This window comes from Haemaphysalis longicornis, unplaced genomic scaffold, assembly GCF_048455015.1.
Source record: "Haemaphysalis longicornis isolate Haplotype H1 unplaced genomic scaffold, Haemaphysalis longicornis Haplotype H1 scaffold_4, whole genome shotgun sequence".
In the NCBI taxonomy this organism is placed as follows: domain Eukaryota; kingdom Metazoa; phylum Arthropoda; class Arachnida; order Ixodida; family Ixodidae; genus Haemaphysalis; species Haemaphysalis longicornis.
In genome coordinates this window covers 103822707-103842741 of record NW_027526361.1, presented here as the reverse complement: position 1 = coordinate 103842741, position 20035 = coordinate 103822707, and the positions used below count along the sequence as shown (strand labels likewise).

The following is a 20035-nucleotide window of genomic DNA, read 5'->3' as shown; positions in this document are numbered from 1 at the left end:
TGCTTTAGTACCGTGACTACATGAGACGAACGACGATTACGACGATGACGACAGGAGACGCCGACAGCCCCAGCCCCTAAGGGGCTTCGCTTTAAAAAAAATGTTAAGGATGAAAAGGTCGGAATGTGGTCTATTAGAGGTCGTGCATGTTTCGCGGGATCATACAGTCAGCATCGCTAAACTTAACGACGTCAAAGTCCGCGGATAACTCAGTGCCATGACTCAAAGAGAAAGGATGCTCACACATTATCAAACCATGCGAGAAAGCTGAGGCGCCTCGATAGTTTTTTATAGATCTTTCTCTTTTAATTTCCGGAAATACGATTTTCCTTTTGCTTCTTCGATGATTTTCAGCGGTGCCCGAGGGCGAAATCTGACGACGCTGCTCTTTCCTTGATTGATTGTAGGGTTTAACGCGCCGACGCAACGCAGGCGATGAGGCGCGCCGTAGTGGAGGGCTCCGGATTAATTTTGACCACCTGGGGATCTTTAAAGGAGCCATGAAGAGAAAACACAAGTTTGGTTCATTCAAAAGATTGTCTCGTTAGAATCATACTGACACCACTTTTAACGTAAACTTCGCTCAAATAAGCTACATAATTAGGAAAAACGGGAATGGTCATGCGACCCACCAGCTCATTTCCCGCAACAGAACCTATGTCGTCACATGGGCTAAGCTCTGCGATTGGCGGAGGCTGGCAGAAGCAGACGCAAATTAGGTAGAACTTACAAACTAGACGAACGAGCGATTTGCGCTTAAATTTAGGGCACATTCTTTACAAAGCAATAAGAATGAAGGGACAAACCGTGGAAGTTACGAAAGCACATGTAAACATAGAAGTACTGATGCGTTCTGCTGTTCGTACTGCGCACAGCATGCCTGGTTTCGCTGCACAGCACTACGGGGCTTGGGGTTGTCTCAGACGACACTGGCCGATTGACGCAAGCAACGGTGTCTTACGTGACCCAATTTGTCGAGCGAGCACTGTTTCAGGGAACGAATATTTTCTCCCAGAACAAAAACAAGCCAGGTTTAAATGCGGGCAAAAACAAACCAAACGCTTGCCACGGTATGGTGGCGCCGTCTAGGCTACGGAACGTAAAAAAACGCGGGAACAAACCAACACCGCTGTTCAGGGTGGAGACAACCTTCGAACGGTCCCGTGCCGCCGCAATTGGGCCAACGGGCTCAGCGCGTTATTCTTTTCGTTTCCCACGAGACCTAGCAACGCGAAACAGACGATATGATTCAAACTTCTTCAGTAAACCGCGTTGCGGTGATAATTTTAGCGCGGTTTTGACACAATGACTTGCTTCGGCGGCGAGCGAGCAACCAAAAATGGCGGCGCCAGCGTATACTTGTCTCTACCCTGTACGGCGGATGCGTGAAAGAAGGTACTCTAGGCTGCAGAGCGGTCGGTTTCAGTGATGTCACTTGGGACCACGAAAACGCACGATTGAGCGGGAAAATGGAAATTTTAACCTAAATTGTTTAATTTCTCAGTGAATAAAGCGCCGTTTGTATCCGGACAAGCGCTGGGGGCACTATAAAACACGAAATCTTTCGAATAAAACCAACTTGCATCTCGTACACACGGGCGTTTTTGCTTTTCGCCTCCATCAGAAAAGCGACCGCGGCGGCCGGGAATCGAACCCGCGAGCTGCTCTTTCCTACTCTGCAGCTACCGTGTGGGTAACGGCGGTGCGGCACTTCCACTGCGATGGGCTATATTTCGCACGTCCGTTGTCAGGGGATTGGGTGTAGTACATCTAGCAGAACGGATCTTCCGCTCGTAATCAGTGAGAAAGTGGTTAGTCTTTCACGAGTTTTCGCCTGTATCAGCGCTGAAAGTTAGAGTTTTTAATTTAACATTAGAAGATTTGTTTTATGATGGCAAAATAAGAACAAAGTCAAATTTTAATCTTTACGCTTCCTTATACTGTCTCCATAAAGAAAACGTGCTCCACGTTCTCTCGCAATCCTCGTGGTTGCGGCGCTACTACGTTGCTTGTCTCCGTCGTGCGGAACAAGCGTACGGCACCGTATTCGTCCCCTACCGCCACGCAAGAGCAAGAATTACAGCATGCTCATTTATTAATTGAGCCGGGTTGAGTTGCCTGTGACGGAGTAATTTGCAGATGCACGCATGAACTTCGTGTACGAGCTGGAGAGACCTTTAGCTGGATCTTATGTCACATTCCCTGATAAGCACCGCTGAGACACACATGATCTAATACGTGCGCAAAAGTAACTGATTAGACAGAATGGCACATTATTGCTTGTTTCTTCTTTTTTTCTTCCAGGTTCAGCGACGAGAACGTCGCTTCCATCAAACCCTACTCGTACCTGCCTTTCGGCGCGGGACCCAGAAACTGCGTTGGCATGCTCTTCGGCTTGCAGGTCATGAAGATGGGCCTCGCTCATTCAGTGCGCAGCGTGCAGTTTGTGCGCACGGATAAAACAGAGGTCAGTCACCCCGCGATGAACTGAGCAGTGATTATGATGTTCTCCCTTATGGGCAAGGCAACCAAGAGGAGAGCGCCAGATTACTGTACTGAAGAAGCCGTGAAGTACATCCTTGTTCCATTAAGGCGAAAACCGTATAAGGTTTACCCCTTTGAGGTCACTTTAAAATGGGACATGCATACATATCTGATTGCAAGGTGGCCTTGAGCGACCGTGGCGTCGAAATGAACGTTACAAAACCTTGGGGAAAACATCTCGTCACCTAAGGAACGCGACAACTGAACCAAAGCATGCCAGCGGTGTATAAGGGATGATAACGATTTCCACAGCTAATAACTCATTGAGTAGTGATTGATGGTGATGTTTAGTAAGGTGAGTTAAAGTGGATTAACATGGAATAATGGTTGATTAGTGATTGATGTTAATGAAAATTCAGGTGGGATGAAGGTCGATTACACCGGGGGATGTGGATCAAGATAGATTAAAGTGGATTCAGGTGGATTGTGTATTGTATCCAAGACTCCTTTAAAGCTTTAAGTTTGAGTTTCTTCGTTGTTAGGCGTGTTTGTTCATGCTTGTGTGGTACACATTTCAGGAGTTCTTTTCTCGAAATAGTCAAATCCACCCAAACAGAATTTGAGAAAACAGCGTAACTTTGCTACGGGGCTTAAATGAAACGTTTATAAGCCAGCTAGAAAAAGATTACCGTCTCAAGTAATTAAAAAATTGTCAGGTAATTAATTAGAAGGTATTTCAAATAATGAATGACTAATATCTTAAATATTTATTTCATCCTGCCTGACAGTCCTAGCTGTCAGGCGGGAACTCACAAAGGGGCTGCCATGTTGGTTATATGACGTCAAACCAAAAGCGTACTCCCATCGGGAAAATGGATTTGGCTTATTTTGATCCGTGCCACAACAGGATCTGGAACATGATCTGGTTCATCTTCAATTCGAAATACGTTCTGCGTACACGTTCGCCGGGAGTTGTCGGGCCTATTTTGTTGCAATCTGTTTTCTAGGGGGAAGTTGTGAGTTTTTTTTTTGTCAGTACAGTTTTTTATGACGTCACACTCACGTCCCACACGTCACACGAGCGTAACTTCATTAAGGAGTTGTGCCGAACTGCAAGAGTTATCATGTCATCGCAACACCACACGTTTATCGCTACTTCATAAGCTCTACCGTCATGCATCCCGTCACGATCACGAGGACTTCTCTAGGCTACCCCCTGCCACCTTTTTAAAAATGGAATGCTTACGTGTCGCACAGTAAATTATGCGATGTCGTTCATACTACGTTCAATAACCGAGCGGAATAACTTGCTATTAAATATCGCAGCATCACCGATATAAATACATTTCAGAAGCTCCTGAATACGAATGTAAGTGCGTCAGCCCTTCATACCCATCGTTCCTTTTTTCTTTCCCTTTTTATACTACAAACGGTGACAAATAACTGATCTTTGACTTCAGTGCAACATGCATATTTTTGTGGTTTCTGTTCTTAATTGATGCTATGATTGCCCTATCTATTTTACACGTGATTTTGTTATGAGCTGGATCGTTATAAGTAAAAAAGTGCTCGTTTGTCTTGCGTAACCGAAATTACTTACCTTTTTGTGTTTAGTTGAGTCATACTCTATTTTGTGTATTTCTGTTTAATATTTATTATACGGCAAGAATATTGAGTATTTCATTTTTATGTTTGTAGTTTTTTCAGCTTGTGCATTTGTGCGACTAGTTATTCATTTGCTAAATTGTATATGTTACTCCCTCCCTATGTAACCCCTCCTGCCAGAGGGCCTCTGGGGTATTTTGAACAAACAAACAAACAAACAAACAAACAAACAAACAAACAAACAAACAAACAAACAAACAAACAAACAAACAAACAAACAAACAAACAAACAAACAAACAAACAAACAAACAAACAAAAATAAATAAACAATAAAAAATAAAGAATAAAAAAAATAATAATAAAATTTAGTTTTCGTTTCAGAATTTGGCTCATTTCGAGAACAAATTCCCAGTTGTCCTCGCGCTTTTTTCCTCTTAGCCTTGGAAAAATTCGGTTGTTTCCTGCAAATGCCGCTTCAAAGAATATCTGTGAGCCTTAGTTTGCAAAACCTCAGGATTCGTGCCTGTCGTCACTGAAAACAAAATGCTGTATAAATGTGCTTTTCACCATGTTTTATAAAAGACATGGTGCAAAAAGGCAACAATTAAGGCCTAACATTTGGAGTAAGTAGACGTATATTTATACAGATAATTTGCCTTTTGTGGGGCAGAATATATTTTTAAAGAAAGAAATGCATTTTACTGAGCAAAACGTGGATCAAACAATCGTGACATGCCGTCACGGAAAATGAAGGTACCCTGGCTGGTCACCACGTATGCGAGACTCCCTCTTATATTACTCGTTTAATTTGCGTTGGACTTTGTCGGCCGCAGCAAATCGCAACAAGCGGCCCATAATGAGCCATAAATTCAGTGCGCGAAAGTAGATGGTGAGTCGCATGTCTGATCCATGTTTTCTCGTATACATATAGCTTATTTGAGAAAAATCTAAAATAAAATTGGCTGAGTGTTATTTGAACCAGCCAGTCATTAGAATGCACCGAACATGCATTTTGTCTTCATGGCCCCTCTAAAGATCTCCAAGTGACAGAATTAACCCGGTGCCCTCCACTACGTCACGCCTCATTGTCCAGGTGTGCCTTACTGACGTAAAGCCGCAAAAAATAGGTGGCAACGTATTTGCCGACTTCTGTGCAAATGTCGCCGAAAGACGATAGTCTTCTGCCGCCGCTGCCACGTAAACGCTTCTCTTCTCTTCTCAGCACACCTCTTTCGCTCACCCCCTCCCCTATCGCTCCTTCCACGATAAACGCGGTGAAGGCTTGCGCAACTCAATTTCATTTTCCCGCACTTCACTGCTCAATTCACCGTCTACCTGGAATCTTTCGCCACTGTTGGACTTGGAATGCAGCCCTAAGGTCTAGTCAGATGCGCGAGATTTCTTTTTTTTTTGTATTTTTGGATCAAAACACTGATTTCAACGCGTACGTTTTTTATTTTTATCGAAAATATTAAGCGCACATTTCTTTCCACTTAAAATAACACTGCCTAGTACGAGTTATGTAGTGAAGTCTTGCCTCAAATATGGCTATTGTGTTCTTTTTGCTCTAAAATGTTGACAACTATGAAGTATGGTACCAGATTGAGTAGCTTGGAGAGGTTTTTCCTATTTAAACTGGTCGTTCCATGTGTTTTTCATTTTTGACCATGTGGCAGAATCGAGGACCAGACCGACAGACCGACAGACAGACAGACAGACAGACAGACAGACAGACAGACAGACAGACAGACAGACAGACAGACAGACAGACAGACAGACAGACAGACAGACAGACAGACAGACAGACAGGCAGACAGACAGACCAAACTTTCTGGGTTTAAGTAGCCCAAGAAAGGCTATCATTAAAAACATGTTCCTGGATGGGACACTCTCTGTACCCCCCCTTCAGTGGTTCTCTGCATTTGTGCCTTTTCACCTAGTGCATAGGTGGTGGCGTCTCAGCAGACTCTGCTGTCGAAAAAAGAGAGCTAATATGTGGAGGCTTCTCAATGCCAACTGTGTACATACGATCGGGCCATGTCCCCTGTTTGTGGTACTAGAGGAAAATGGTGATGTGATAGACGGCGTTGAGTAAGACACTGTAGACATACAATTCCGGGATGATGGAATTCCCGCACCACGCCGAATCTTCGCGTTCCTTTCTAAAGCTCTGTTTCTTTTTTGGCTTTTTAGAAGCAATGTAAAAAATATCCGACGCTTAATATCACTTTAAAGTGGTTACACACATACAGATAAAATGCTGGGTAACTTGTGAAGCAAAGACTTACCTATCTGTCGTACCATTAGCGTTGACTAACCTTTATTGACTGCGCATCATTTTGGATGCCGTTACAGCACAAGTTCTTGTTTATCACAAAACGTTGAGTGTCTTCTGCACAATCTGGCACCTTGAGCTCTCAAAGCATGGAGCCATAGCTCTAAAAACTTCCGAGCTCAAAAACTCCAGAGTACAGGTGACGTGTGACCCAACTCCTTTTCCATCGTTTTCTTGCTTTATGTTGCAGGTTCCGCTGGAGTTTGAAAGAGCGAGTGTTTCCGTACTGAAGATCAAGAGTATCACTGTCGGCGTGCGGAGCCGGCCACCACCGTGATCCCAGAGATTTCCTGCGGCCTGTGTTAAGCCACAGCGAAGAAGGCGCCCTTCGTTTTGACCTCATGACTCGACACCATCCTGGATATCGATGACAACGCTTTCATAATATCAAGCTGCAAAGGAAAGGTTGCAGTACCTGATTGCGGACACATACAATAAAAACGACTGTCTGTTTTTAATACTCCCTTCCTAAGCGAAGAACGCGAGCAAAACCTCGCGGGTCACCTACACAAGAACTTTTTAGTCCGATAAGAGTTGAAAAAAATTCTGGGTAATAAGATTTTAGCAGACTTTGCCCCACAATCGGCATTCGTTCAAAGCATTCTAGCATTGCTCGAACCCTGGTCTCGCAGGCCACAGTGCAAAATCAATTAAGGTGATACGATCTCGCTGAAATCTCACTTTGCGCACAAAAAGGTTGCATTGCCTAGTTTTACAGGAAGCCGAGATTAAAATTTGGGCTGGGTTAAATATTTTTGAAGGGATTTAATTTATTTTTTCGCAACGCAAATTAAGCTTAAAATTATGACTTCTAATGCAAAAGTTCGGAGCAAAGGGAAGCCATGGAACTGTCCGGAGTAATCTTCATACTTATTGTAAAAAGTATGCGTGCTCTGTATGACTGCAAAAAAAAAAAAAAAAAAAAAAAAAGCTTAGCGGAAGTTTATCGCCTTGGCTAGGAACAGTCGCGGTCGATTTTATCACAGGAGTTTTTTAACCACACAGCCGCTTAAGCTTTTAGTTCCGCCGTGAAGAGTTAGCAGAAAACTCAGCCCAGCCGAGTGCACGTGACCGTGCGCCTCGTGAGAAGCGCCAGGCGTCGGCCAGCTGGACCTTAGAGAACACTCTGTCCAGAGCTCGTGGCGGGATTTCGCACGTGCTCATCTCCTTGCCAGTTCCCGCGCGTTCACGCCTGAAGTGGGGGCACAGACGCCGAGTTCGCGAAACCGGTTGCCGCAGGTTCTAGTGCCTGCTAACGTGATTCACCCTGGGAGAGATGTGAACGCCTGCGGACGAAACGATGCGGGTCTGCTAGTGATGAACTTTCAGCGCAAGTTCAGAAATCCATGCGATGTGCAACAACCGGGTCTTCGACGAAGGGAGAGGGGCCGCCAGCTCTGCTGTTTCTTCAACCTTGCACCACTAGTGCAAGCGGCGCCAATTTATTCTTAAAATCGGGTTAGACTGCGAGATCATTCAGCCTACTCGGTTCTACCGGCCGGACAGAAGCAGCAAGCACAGCAGGGCTCCTACTACGGGGCATAAGAGCAACGAGAGGAACGGGGCCTCTTTTGAGTCGTTCCTGGTTTGTTATATATCCATAGTGGACACCACCAATACATGCTGCTTTTTCGAGGTGACGAGGAGCCTTGTTTGCAAGACATACGGCCCACTTTCAGTTTTGCCTTGGTCATTCAGCCAAGTGTACCTAGTGAAGCTCAATGTGGTCCTCCAAGAAACGTGCCTTGTCATTTATGTATTGTTGTTTAAACAAAATGTCTTGTCCCTGTTCCGACAGTCTTTATCATAGACTACAAGTTGGCGGTAATCAGTGCGGCAAAACAAGTTTTACGGATCCGGCACTTACAGCACGCGTGCGATGCCTCTCCCAACTCTGCGAAGGTAGCCTTCGCAAGGTAACACGAGCTCCGCGAGTTGGGCCAGTTGTGTGGTGGAAGCCAGTGATTGGCATGAGTCTTAACGTGGGCAGTGAATTCTTAACTATAAAATAACTGAAGAGTTAAGTTAATTTGTGTTTTCAAAGGGGACGTATGTTTTGACTTATCACCAGTACAAGTCTGATAGAGCCTTTATGAAGGCTTGCTGCATGCTTGACTTTCTTTCGCTTCTTCACTTTGATGTTTTACCATTCTTGGAGATGAAGGGTGCCGAGGAAAATACTTCAAGAACAGCTCGAGGAGCTATCCGCCCTTCGTTTACGTGCTAGCTCTAAAGTTTAGCCAGCTTCCCCTTTGATTAGAGCTAACTTCTCCCACAAACCAATTTCTCTCTCCTTGGATGAGTGCTTGGAAAAATTATAAATGGCTGGGCATTGTAGGCGTAGTGAAAATAGTGACCCGGTAAATTAGTTCGCGAGCACGTACGTGCGCCACTTCATTAGCGCCTACGTCTGTGTGAGCTGGTGTCCACAGCAGGGTCACGATGTCGGATGGAGGATTTTTGGAGAGAATTCGCAATGCCATGGGAGCGATGTTACCGCGAATAAAATTGCGGATGGCCTGCTGACAGTCAGAGAGAAGGAATTGGGGGGTGGGGCGCTGGGTGAGCACGAGGGCAATGGCTGTCTCCGCCGTGGTTGTGTTGATAGTTAGGATGGTAACCGCCGTAACGTTTGGTGATGTGTGTTGGCCAACAACAGCTACACAGTGTACAGGTTTGTGAGGGTAGGGGGTGGCATCAGTGTATAGTGTGCACGGTGATGGTGGGTATAGTTTGGAGTGGGCGTTGGTTCGTGCTAGTCGCCGGGCTGCATGGAGAATTGGGCGGACTCGGATGCTGTTACGGATGTGAGGTGGAATGGGGAGCAGGGGTGATTTGGATGGTGGGTGGTAGTACGTTTATAGAGTTGAGAATGTAGTGGGCTGTAGGGGAGCACGCGAGGCGCGTGAGTTGGGAGATGTGGTGGGCGTCTAGGTGCTCCGGTATGGTGTTGTGTATGCCGAGGTCGAGTAAGCGATGCGTTGGTGCGTATTGGGGAAGCAGGAGTGCATGCCTATACGTCATCCGGAGGAGGGCATGAAGTGAGTCGAGATGAGATGTACACCCCCTGGTGAATTGTCACCACAATACCGGGCATCAGCAGCAAATCCGAATTTCCGACTCCAGCCCTAAACTCCTTTTCCGTAGAGCACAGTTGGAGCTGCCTTAGCCACAAGCATATTTACGTCGATGCATCGGTGGCGACCGCATCATCAACGGTGGGAATCTGGGTTCCATCAACGCGGACCACAACTGCGGCCAGGTTAAGCCATTAAGCAACGTCGACGACCTCAGAACTTGCTTCTTTGCGCTCTACTTTGAAGCTTCTGTGTGGGTGATTTTCGCCGATTCACCAGCGGCGCTTCAACAACTGGCCTCATTTTCGCGGGAACAACTGGCCCACGAAATACGCAGTCTGCATATGCAGGCTGCCAGCTTGCTACGCACGTAGTGCTACAGTGGCTACGTGGGCATCGTGGAGTGATTGGGAATGTGGTGGGTTACGAAACAGCTTGCGCGGCCCACAACCATTCTAGCGTCATCATCCCGATTCCCTTCTCTCGATGTGATGCCGCAACGCTTGCGTACTCTTTCGCGCGGAAGTTACAACAGTCAATATTGACGAACAGATTTAAAACGTATCACCCTTTGTATAAAATCGACCCCGCCTGCACCCACTGAGTGCCGTGCGGCCTCGGTAAGCGCGGTGAAGCAATTGTTCACCGCATTCGCCTCGACGTTGCTTTCACCAACCACTACTTACACAAGACGCACCGAGTCACCTCCCTTCACTGTCAAGCTTGCAGTGTTCGTAAGGACATAGAGCATGTACTGTGCATGTGTTCCCGTTTTGACAGTCCACAGCAAACCAGTAACCCATCTTTGGGACTGCTCGCTGATGTACCACTGTAACTTAGCGACGTCATAGGTCCATGACACCCAACTGCCGGGGCAACGCGGAATAGAAGGGTCTTGGTGTCATTTCTCCATGACTCCGGCCGGAACAAAACTCTGTGAACGTTTGGCTTAACTCTACTACCGTGCGTGTGCTGTGTGTGTGTGTGTGTGTGTGTGTGTGTGTGTGTGTGTGTGTGTGTGTGTGTGTGTGTGTGTGTGTGTGTGTGTGTGTGTGTGTGTGTGTGTGTGTGTGTGTGTGTGTGTGTGTGTGTGTGTGTGTGTGTGTGTGTGTGATTCGGCGTTTGTCGGTTTCTGCGTGCTTTATAGCATTTGTTAGTGTTAGTGTGATTTTTGTCTCCGCTTCCTTCAATTACTTTCCCCCCACAGATGTTCATATGAAGTAGCAAACAAGACTCGCTGCAAGGCTGACTTTTCCACGTCATTAAAGGCATCCCTCTCTCCGTCGTTCTCTATTGCGTTCGCTGAGAGAGCACTCAACAACTGTTACTGGAGTATAACGTCGCGAGATGACGTAGATTATGAACCGTATTTTTTGTAGTACACCAGCCACTCTTTCATCTTTTTCTTGCTTCCCGTTTCTAGTTTCCACTGGAGTTTTACAAGGTAAGCGTTCCTGTCCTGAAGATCAAGGATGTCATGGTTGGCGTGCGAAGGCGGAAGCTAGTGTAACCCACAAGATCGCTTTCTCTGCACGCGCTACAGTCGTAGCAATTGGAGCACTGCTGTTAAAGCTTAGAGACCCTTTTTGGCGCCAGTAACGATGACGTCAGAAGTTAAAACACCGAAGAAAAGTTACCGCGCCTGGATTCGTAATCGGGAAGATCAACTTGCATTGCCATTTTAACCCCAACTTTCTTCTTATGCGAAAAACACAAGTGTAACGTCGTGGCTGTCTCTACAATCACATTATTGTCTCATTTGAAAAACGGGGCGTAGGGAAGTTTTGTCGCACTTAATCCAGTCATGAAGGAAAAGAACGATTCAGACATTGTGTCTCTCCCACCGAAATGTCGAGTAAAGGGTTATTTAGTTGAAACCTTGTGGTGATTCACACATAGCGAGGGATCGGCCTACTTCTTTGACAAGAAACCGGAACTCTGCTTTCCCCTGCATTAAATACTTTAAAGTCTGGTATTTTCTGTGTCTGTCTTTGCTGTGAGTGCTAGCTTACTAGGAAAAAGATAGGGCGATCAAAAGTTTTGACTCTAACTGAAAGTTAAGCTATGCAACAAAGTGTGGGTGCTGTGCACCACTGCAAAAAAAAAAAGGAGAGAAATAAAACGTTAATGGCGCTCGTTGCACTGATTGAAAAGCCCTGCAGTCGTTTTCAAGCCTAACGGTTTTCCAGAGGCAAGCTGCTGCGAGGTCACTGGATCTGGGATCTGGTACGATGCGGAGCACATGTGGATACTTTATGTTAAAGTGATATTTCAAAGCAGTATTCCCAGCAGATAGCGTTACTCTGTGATGATATTCTGTAATGCATGCACCGAAATTGGAAGACCTTGTTAATTTTTAGGCCCCATGCAACAAAAAGTGTTCGAATAAAGACGGATTTTGAATGAACTGCTGTGGAAGGAAGGAAGTTGGCAGGTGGTTTTGATGCTCCAGCAACGGAATATCATAACAAAACAGCAGACATTTCTGCCCAGAAAGCATTGCCCAATACGCCTGTGCTGGTGGTTTCTACTCTGTTGGGTGTGTAACACTGTGCGAGGTTCACAGAATGGTCCCAAACGTCAGAATGCGTGGACAGATATTTCCTGGTTTACCTTCCTGATGCACACCCGCACAGATAGATCACGGTTGAATCTGCGAAGGCGGAATAAAGTACCGGCCGTGAGAACAACTACTGTGAGAATACCTGCTTACGCACAATTGTTGCCGCGGAATACGATAATTGTTTTCAAGATAAGTACAAGCCCAGTACTTCCGATGGGATGAAGAGCGTTAATTACTAATATTAATTCATATGTCACACTCCACCTCTAATCTGACGTACATAATGCCATATCACCTTTAACTACGAAAACAATCCGCAGTATTGAGCTAAAAAAACATTTTACAGTAAAGAAAATCACGGCTCTTGGAAAACTTTCTGGCATCGGTGGGGTTCGAACCCGGGCAGTTCTTTTGAAAGCACACAATTCTACCCCTAAGCTACTGAGGCCGAACAGCGCACCCAATTAGCAGTTGCTCATAAGAAAATGAGTGTTCCATGTGCACCAGGAGAACGCGCTGGATGCACGCAGGAAATGCCGGGATTTACGCACAAGGGACCAGAATGTCGCTCGCTAGACTTTCTACTGTTAATGTAACTCACTGGAGCACAAAGGAATATCAACCAGATGGATTTCTGTTGCGGCGAAAAAATCAGTGATATGTGTCCACTGTCACGAGCAACCCCCCGAAAGAGTATGTGCCAAACCCTCGGAAGAGCATGTGCCAACGCGAAGGTGGGGAGTGTGACGACATTTAGATGAACAGAAAGATAAGAACAGGAGGAAGAAGGAGGCAAGCGTGGGAGAAGGAGGAAGAAGAGGGAGTCGAGGCTACGTTCCTGGAACGGATCCCAGCGGTATCGGGGCCTGACGACGCCTCAGGCCTACCGACACAAGTTCCAGGCTGTGACCCTGAAAGGTGACCCCTCGGCAACGTCCTGTTGGCAGCTCCACTTTACAGAAGGAGAACCAGCTAATCTGCCGGGCTGATCCGCTCGGGATACGTACGCTAGTTCAGCAACGCACCTGGGGCTACGCTCCCCTGGCTCTTGGCGGTGACGGCTGAGTTCATTACCCGCAAGCACTACGAGACACGACGCTCGACGTTCATGCAAGCACTGCAAGACATCGACCGTAACGTGAGGCTACACCACTTTGAACTCGAACCGTAAGAACTCGTATTCAACTATGTACAGTTATTTGTCTCGTGCTGTGATATACCGTCGGCACCCGCTAAATATATTTCTGTCTGTGCTGTCCACTTGATGAGTTGGCGTGACATCCATCCAGCCGGCTCGTCGGACTTTCCTTGGACCATCGCTACTTTTTCGTCGCAGTCTACGTTCTAGACGCCAGAATCGTTGTCTAACTCCTGACTCGTGTCACCACCTGTCGGGGGCGCGATACAGCTGGTACAAGCACGGCTTTGAAAACATGTCGCGGGTGGCTCTCTCTATCGCTTGTTGCGATGAGTGGTGTAGGTTCGACGGTGTAACGAATTAATGCCAAAATGAAACAAGCCAAAGGGCCCAGAAGCGATAACTCTAGTCAACTACTTACTTAGCGGTCCATACACCGGAGCGCTAATCCGGTTCATTGACGACGCAAACAATTCTCGCTTAAGATTATATGCTATTTTTACATTTATTTACATTTTTGAGTAGAGGGCGCATACGCCCTCCTTACGCCCGCGATTTCTGGCGAATCCCCCACGTGGGCGCATGCTTCGTTACAGGGAACATCACCAGGCGCCACCTCTCATGCGCTCGGCACTTTATTGGTTTCTGTTTCTTGGTTTATCTGCTTCTTGAACCTGTGTTAGGATTTATATCAAATTCCCAGACACCAGCTGTTATTCCTGGGGACTTCAATGTTAATCTTCTGCACGTTCCAGATTTAAATAGAGAACTTTGTGATATGCAGTCCGTGAATGGTTTTTCCAACGTAATCGATATTCCTACTCGTATCACACCATCAAGTGAGACACTGATTGACCTCTGCTTGACAAAATATTCGAGCGGGTGTTTTAACGAGCGATTTGAGTGATCATTTGTCTATTTTCTGTTTTGCTCCAAAAAATTGTACAACGCTGCGAGTAAAACCAGTGACAGAACAATAATACTTAAGGTAACTTGGGACAATACGGAGCATTTTGGCCAACTCGTAGCGTTTACAAATTGGACACAGTGCTTGAAAGAGACGGATCCAAATGTTTTGTATGATAAGTTTATTAACAAACTTTTTGAGTTGTACAATGCCGCATTTCCAGAAGTTATCTTGCGAAGCTGCAGAAAAATCAGAAAACCTTGGATAGCAAAAGAACTACCACACAAAATAAAAGCCAGAAACAAATTGTTCAAGAAGTTCATAACTTGACGTGAAGTAGTACTACTAAAAGAATACAAATCGCTCCGGAATAAACTTTTTAGTGAAATAAAAAAATCTCGTATTCAATACTATTCGAACAAATTCTCGCACATAGGTTACGATCCCATAAGACATGGCGCACCGTAAAGGATTTATTACGCAAAACAACCACTACCTCGCAAACGAAAATAAAAATTGGGGATAAGACGTTAAGAGGTAAAAATCTTGCAAATGAATTTATCGCCATTTTTAACCTCCGGAGCTTACAACGAAAATGCCAACAACGAAGTCGAAAGGTACATGCCTCCGAGTCTGCAACAATCAATGTTTCTTTGCCCTACAACCCCTATGGAAATCGGCGATTTCACACATGAGCTTAAAAACCATTGTGCTTGTGGTTTCGATGGTATCAAAGCGGCACCTATTAAGGCAGTTTCTGATGTAATTTGGTATGTGCTTTGTCATTTATGTAACTTAATCTTAGAAACTGGCAAGTTCCCACACAAAATGAAAATCACCAAAGTTAGTGTCTTGTGCAAGGATGGTACGGTTAGCAACATTTTTTATTAGGGGCCAATATCTACACTCCCGCTTTTTTCAAAGATCGCTGAAAAAGTAATTAACGCCCGAATAACTATTCACCTTAAAAAATCTACTGTTATCTCCAAAAAATATAGTTTTCAAAAGGAGAAATCAACAGAATCAGCTTTACTCAACATTAGGGAAAAAATTGTTTCCAACATAGAAAACCACTTCTATACAATTGGTATTTTTGTTCATTTTAAAAAAAGGCTTTTGATTAAATCGAGCATCATATTCTTTTCAGAAAGCTCCCATATTACGGAATACGTGGCACGGCGTGTAAGCTACCGCAGATCTATCTCTCAAATAGAGTACAGTTTCTTGTATATAATAACGCATTATCAGATGCTGGATACCTCGCTTTTGGTGTCACACAAGTGTACATATTAGGACCGGTACGATTTCTTCTTTATATTAATGATATTGTTAACATTTCTGGGACTCCTGAAATGGTGTTATACGCTGGCGACACAAATGTGTTTTTCTCCTCAAAATATTTAACAGTCCTCGTACGTGATGCTAATATCTCCAAAATTTATCGCAGTGGTTAAGTGCTAATCAGCTACTTTTAAATACACAAAAAATTAAGTATATTATTTTTCTGCTATAAAAAAATCGGTACAACGTCTTAATGTCATATCGTTCGAATCACAAGTGTTACAGCAAGTTTTAGAATGTAAGTTTTTTGGCGTGTATTTCCATGAAGCTCTTCGTTGGACCCATCATGTAAATTATGTAAAACGCAGTGTAGCCCAACCAATTGGCACCCTTAACAAGCTTCGTATGTTGTTACCCGAGAACATAAAACGACAACTTTACCACTGCGCTATTCACTCAAGGCTACATTATTGTTTACTAGTTTGGGGTGCTACGTACGTCAAAATAAAACATTCATGTTCTCTATGTAATACAAAAACGTGGTTTACGATTTATTCACAACTTATCAAGTCGACAACATGTCTCTTCGTATTTTAAATGTAGCTACATATTGACTATTAAGGACATATATAATCGACGCCTAGCCGAGATGGCCTTCCTGAACTTAAAATCAGACCCAGAAATATTTTTATCATTATACACTAATACTGATCCGCATTATAGTCTCAGGCACACTACATTTAAAAGAATTCGGATTAGGACTAGGACATGCAACTGCTTCAATGGCAGATACCAAATCTTTTAAATATGTATCCTTCTCTACTTGGTCAGATGCAAAGCTGCTCTTCTTTGTTAGCCTTCCGCAAAAAAGTTAAACGTTTTCTACTCGAGTAACAATGTCATGTTCTTCCGTCTCCTCTTTTGTAGTTCTGTTATCGTGTGCGTGTGTTTTACGTAAAAATGCTTTTGTATTGCAATCACTGTAAAAAACAGTATTTTTTGGTATGGAACAAGAGTTGTTTTATTACGCATATTTATGCGTACAAATTTGGATTGTGAATACTGTACAGACTCCAGAAATGGATACAAACTGTGTGTGGTTAGTCTGATGTCGTTCTATAGTTGTATATATAGAATTGCATGGGGTTTGAACTACAATTTCGGAGCCATTTTCGTTTTGTAACAAACTGCTGTTTGTGTGTTTGTGCTGCCTGGGGCTAGGGGCCTAGTCAGGTGACTAAATGTTGCCTTTTGCCATAGCCCCAGGGCAACCTCCTTTTGTTGTAGAAAAAATAAACAATTCAATACTTTTTTCTACTCATTGATGGCGCAACCAAGAGCTTAAACAGATCAGCTGTAAAATACATAAAAAATGCGGCTAAATAACACTTACACGATCAAATAAAATATTATTCAGTACACGCCCAGAAGCCCACAATCGTTACAGCCGGCCACGCCTCGGGGGATGCTTCACATCTCATATGAATCACTCACCCAACAGTCTGCAAACGGCCCAATCCAGCCCCTACAGTGTTCTTCAAGAGTGCACGTGCCGACAGTCTGTGACAGACCTTAAAGCCCCGGCGCTCAGACTCGTTGCTGTCACCATCCGCTCAGTGGTATTGCAAAACCGTGACATTCGCGTTGCAAACCGACGGCCTTTTGTGGTCCGCTTGAAAGCGACAATTCCCAGTTTAAGAACTGCAAACTAAAAAAAGCAGAAGGAAGAAAACAAGGCAAAGTGCCCCAACGACTCGGCTCTGAAGTTGACACCCTCGACACACGACTGGAAATTGCAACAGTTCATCTTTCTTCCGTAACTATCGTTGCCGCGCGCACAATGAAACTCCAGTGCCCCTGATTATTCTCGGACGCTTCGTTGTTCGCATTTCTTGCTTCATTAGGAATGTTCAACAGTCAAAGCAACAACAGTCAGGTTTTATTACTCCAGTTTTTCTGCAGGCAGCGTGATAATTTGCTCGTTATCTCTGCGCCACAGATAATTTCAAAGCAGAACCTCCGCGAAATCAGCAAGTAAGGAAGTACTATCTTGGGAACAAGGAATATTAGCAATTAGCTCCCCAAATTATTTGCGCTCAGGTGGCTACGCTAATGAGCGCATTTTTTTTTTCTGAGTGGGCGGGTGTTCATCGGTGCTCACAAAGAAGCTCCAGAGTTTACGACTTGCTTAGATTACAGGCAGTGATTCATTGGTGAGGAAGACAATCCGATCTAGCACACACACGCACGCGCGCACATACACAAACAAACACATAGAGACACACACTAATGCACACCCGTATGCAGGCATACGCACACACTCAAATGCGCATGCGCATGTACCGATTCACAAGGGTGGGTTTTACTGGTTGACACGGTCGCGGCTTTTTTCACGTAGTAGCGGAAAAGGGCGAGTCACAAACGGTTGCTACTCAGCGACTCGACCGTATATGTACTTCGTTTCACAAGCTGCGTACAGTCATGTGGATTCTGCACGGCTCGGGACAAAGCCACCCAACCAGTGACTCTAATTCCCCGCGTCATTCTACGGCGGCCTGCTGAAAAAAAAAAAACGGCAATGGGCGTTGGTGCCGGTATCTTCCCACTACTGCGGCCAGACGCGTTACGGCGAGAAGTGCGTTACGGCTGAGCGTCGCTGCACGGCGGGGAGTCACTACGACGAAAAGTGCTTTACGGCTAAGTGCCCCAACATGGCTGAGAATCTCACTACGGCTAAGTGCTGCATTACGGTTGAATGTCGCTATACGGCGGAAGATGGACCATTTCCCTTCGGCTGAGTGTGCATCACGGCTAAATGCGTGCTACAGTTGAACAACCCAGCGGAAAAAGATTAACAAGGCCGGGCCACTTGTGTCAAACTGGAGCATTACCAGAGAGTCAATTGCAAGTTTTGGGAAAGTCATAATGAACCATAATGACCGGTTCCTGTCGGTTTCAAGAGGCGATCGCTTGTTGCTCCAAAGCAATATGGAACTGAAACTTATGACTGAAGCTGTTGTGTACCACCGTCTAGTAAATTGTTCTTCAATCGTGCTGAATTACATACAACTTGTGGGCCTGCTCTCTACGGCATGCCAAGGAATGAGGCACACTGCGGTTGCGTGAAAGAACTCTTTACTCACATCCTCCAACGCGCTGTCGCCCGTCCGGGCATACACACACACAACATCACCAGAAACACTCTGCGTCCCGAGTCCCTGTCTCCGCGCGCGGTTCTTCTTCACTCCACCCGCTCCTACCCGTCCACTCGCGCCATCTCTCCGGCGACCGGGCCGCGCGGTAGGCGAGGAGGGCGAGGGGCTCCGGGAGACACCCCCTAGGCCAGAAGGTGTCGGGCCAAGGCGCTCCCCACATCTCTCCCCCCCTCAAACACGGGATACGGGTCCATCATTGAAGATCGCCCTCGGGGTTCGAGTGCACGAGGAACCGCTGGTCGGCGCCTGGGGCCGCCCTGTGCGGCTGTGGGTGGGCTGGCACCCGCCGAAGTGTGGCAGCATGCCGCTCTGTCGCCATCGCCACCATGTAGGCGTCCGCGGGAGCGCATTCTCGGCTGCCCGGCGCAGGATTCCACCGAACGGCCAGGCTCCTCTCGACAGCGCCCCGGCGTCCCGATCTCCGCTTCTCGGCGCCGGAACCGGAAACGCCGTGATGAGCCCGGGGCAAACCCGGTTGACGGGCGCTCGCAGCCCCAGAGCGAGCTGTAGGCTCTGTGCGCCCACCGGCGCCTCCACGCCAGGGCTACAGCTCCGCGATGAGCTCAGCAGGCCCCCAATCCACGAACAGGGCTCCGCCGTTGACAAGGAGGCGAACCGCAGCCGCCTCGCATCTCCGAAGGGCGGCAGGACCCCCGGACCATGGCAACAGATCCAGGGTCGAACCAGGAAGGCCCTCTGCTCGGCAGGCCCGGGCCGGACTCGCAACGCCCAGGCACGAACGTATCGCCCCGCACCACCAGGCCGGTGGCGCGAAGCTCCCGGGTCGAACCAGGAAGGCCCTCTGCTCGGCAGGCCCGGGCCAGACTCGCAACGCCCAGGCACGAACGTATCGCCCCGCACCACCAGGCCGGTGGTGCGAAGCTCCCGGGTCGCATTGGAAGGGCCCGCTGTCGGCAGGCCAGGCTGGCATCGTAACGGCCATTGATTGATTGTAGGGTTTAACACGCCGACGCAACGCAGGCGATGAGGCGCGCCGTAGTGGAGGGCTCCGGATTAATTTTGACCACCTGGGGATCTTTAACGTGCGCCGAAATCTCGTACACACGGGCGTTTTCGCTTTTCGCCTCCATCAGAAAAGCGGCCGCCGCGGCCGGGAATCGAACCCGCGGCCTTGTGCTCAGTAGCGCAACGCCTTAGCCACTGAGCCGCCGCGGCGGGTCATCGTAACGGCCAGGCACAAAACCACGCCTCGCACCACCGCACAGGTGGCGCGATGAAGCTTGAAGCGGTGACTTCGCTGCGGGTTGCTCCGTGGTAGAACCACGTGAGACCCGGACCAGTGGGGGGTAGACACTACCGCACCCTCAGGTCGTAACGACGGGTGCGAACCCTATCGCCGGCCGTTCTGTCATTAGAAGCGGGACTCCCACCTTCTGGTTCCGCTACCACCTGTTCGTCATCGCCAGTG

General features: G+C 46.7%; 2 protein-coding genes across 2 annotated transcripts in view; both read left to right on the top strand.

Annotated features, from left to right (window-relative positions):
• The window catches only part of LOC144179211 (cytochrome P450 3A15-like), a 53653-nt gene extending 46784 nt beyond the window's left edge, over positions 1 to 6869 (top strand). Inside the window, exons 13-14 of the mRNA XM_077707475.1 lie at positions 2305 to 2467; positions 6616 to 6869. Of these exons, the coding sequence (XP_077563601.1) occupies positions 2305 to 2467; positions 6616 to 6702 (250 nt within the window). The 3' untranslated portion in view covers positions 6703 to 6869. The remainder of the gene's footprint in view (positions 1 to 2304; positions 2468 to 6615) is intronic.
• LOC144179907 (uncharacterized) overlaps positions 1 to 20035 on the top strand; it is a 518871-nt gene that overhangs the window by 76113 nt on the left and 422723 nt on the right. The window lies entirely within an intron of this gene.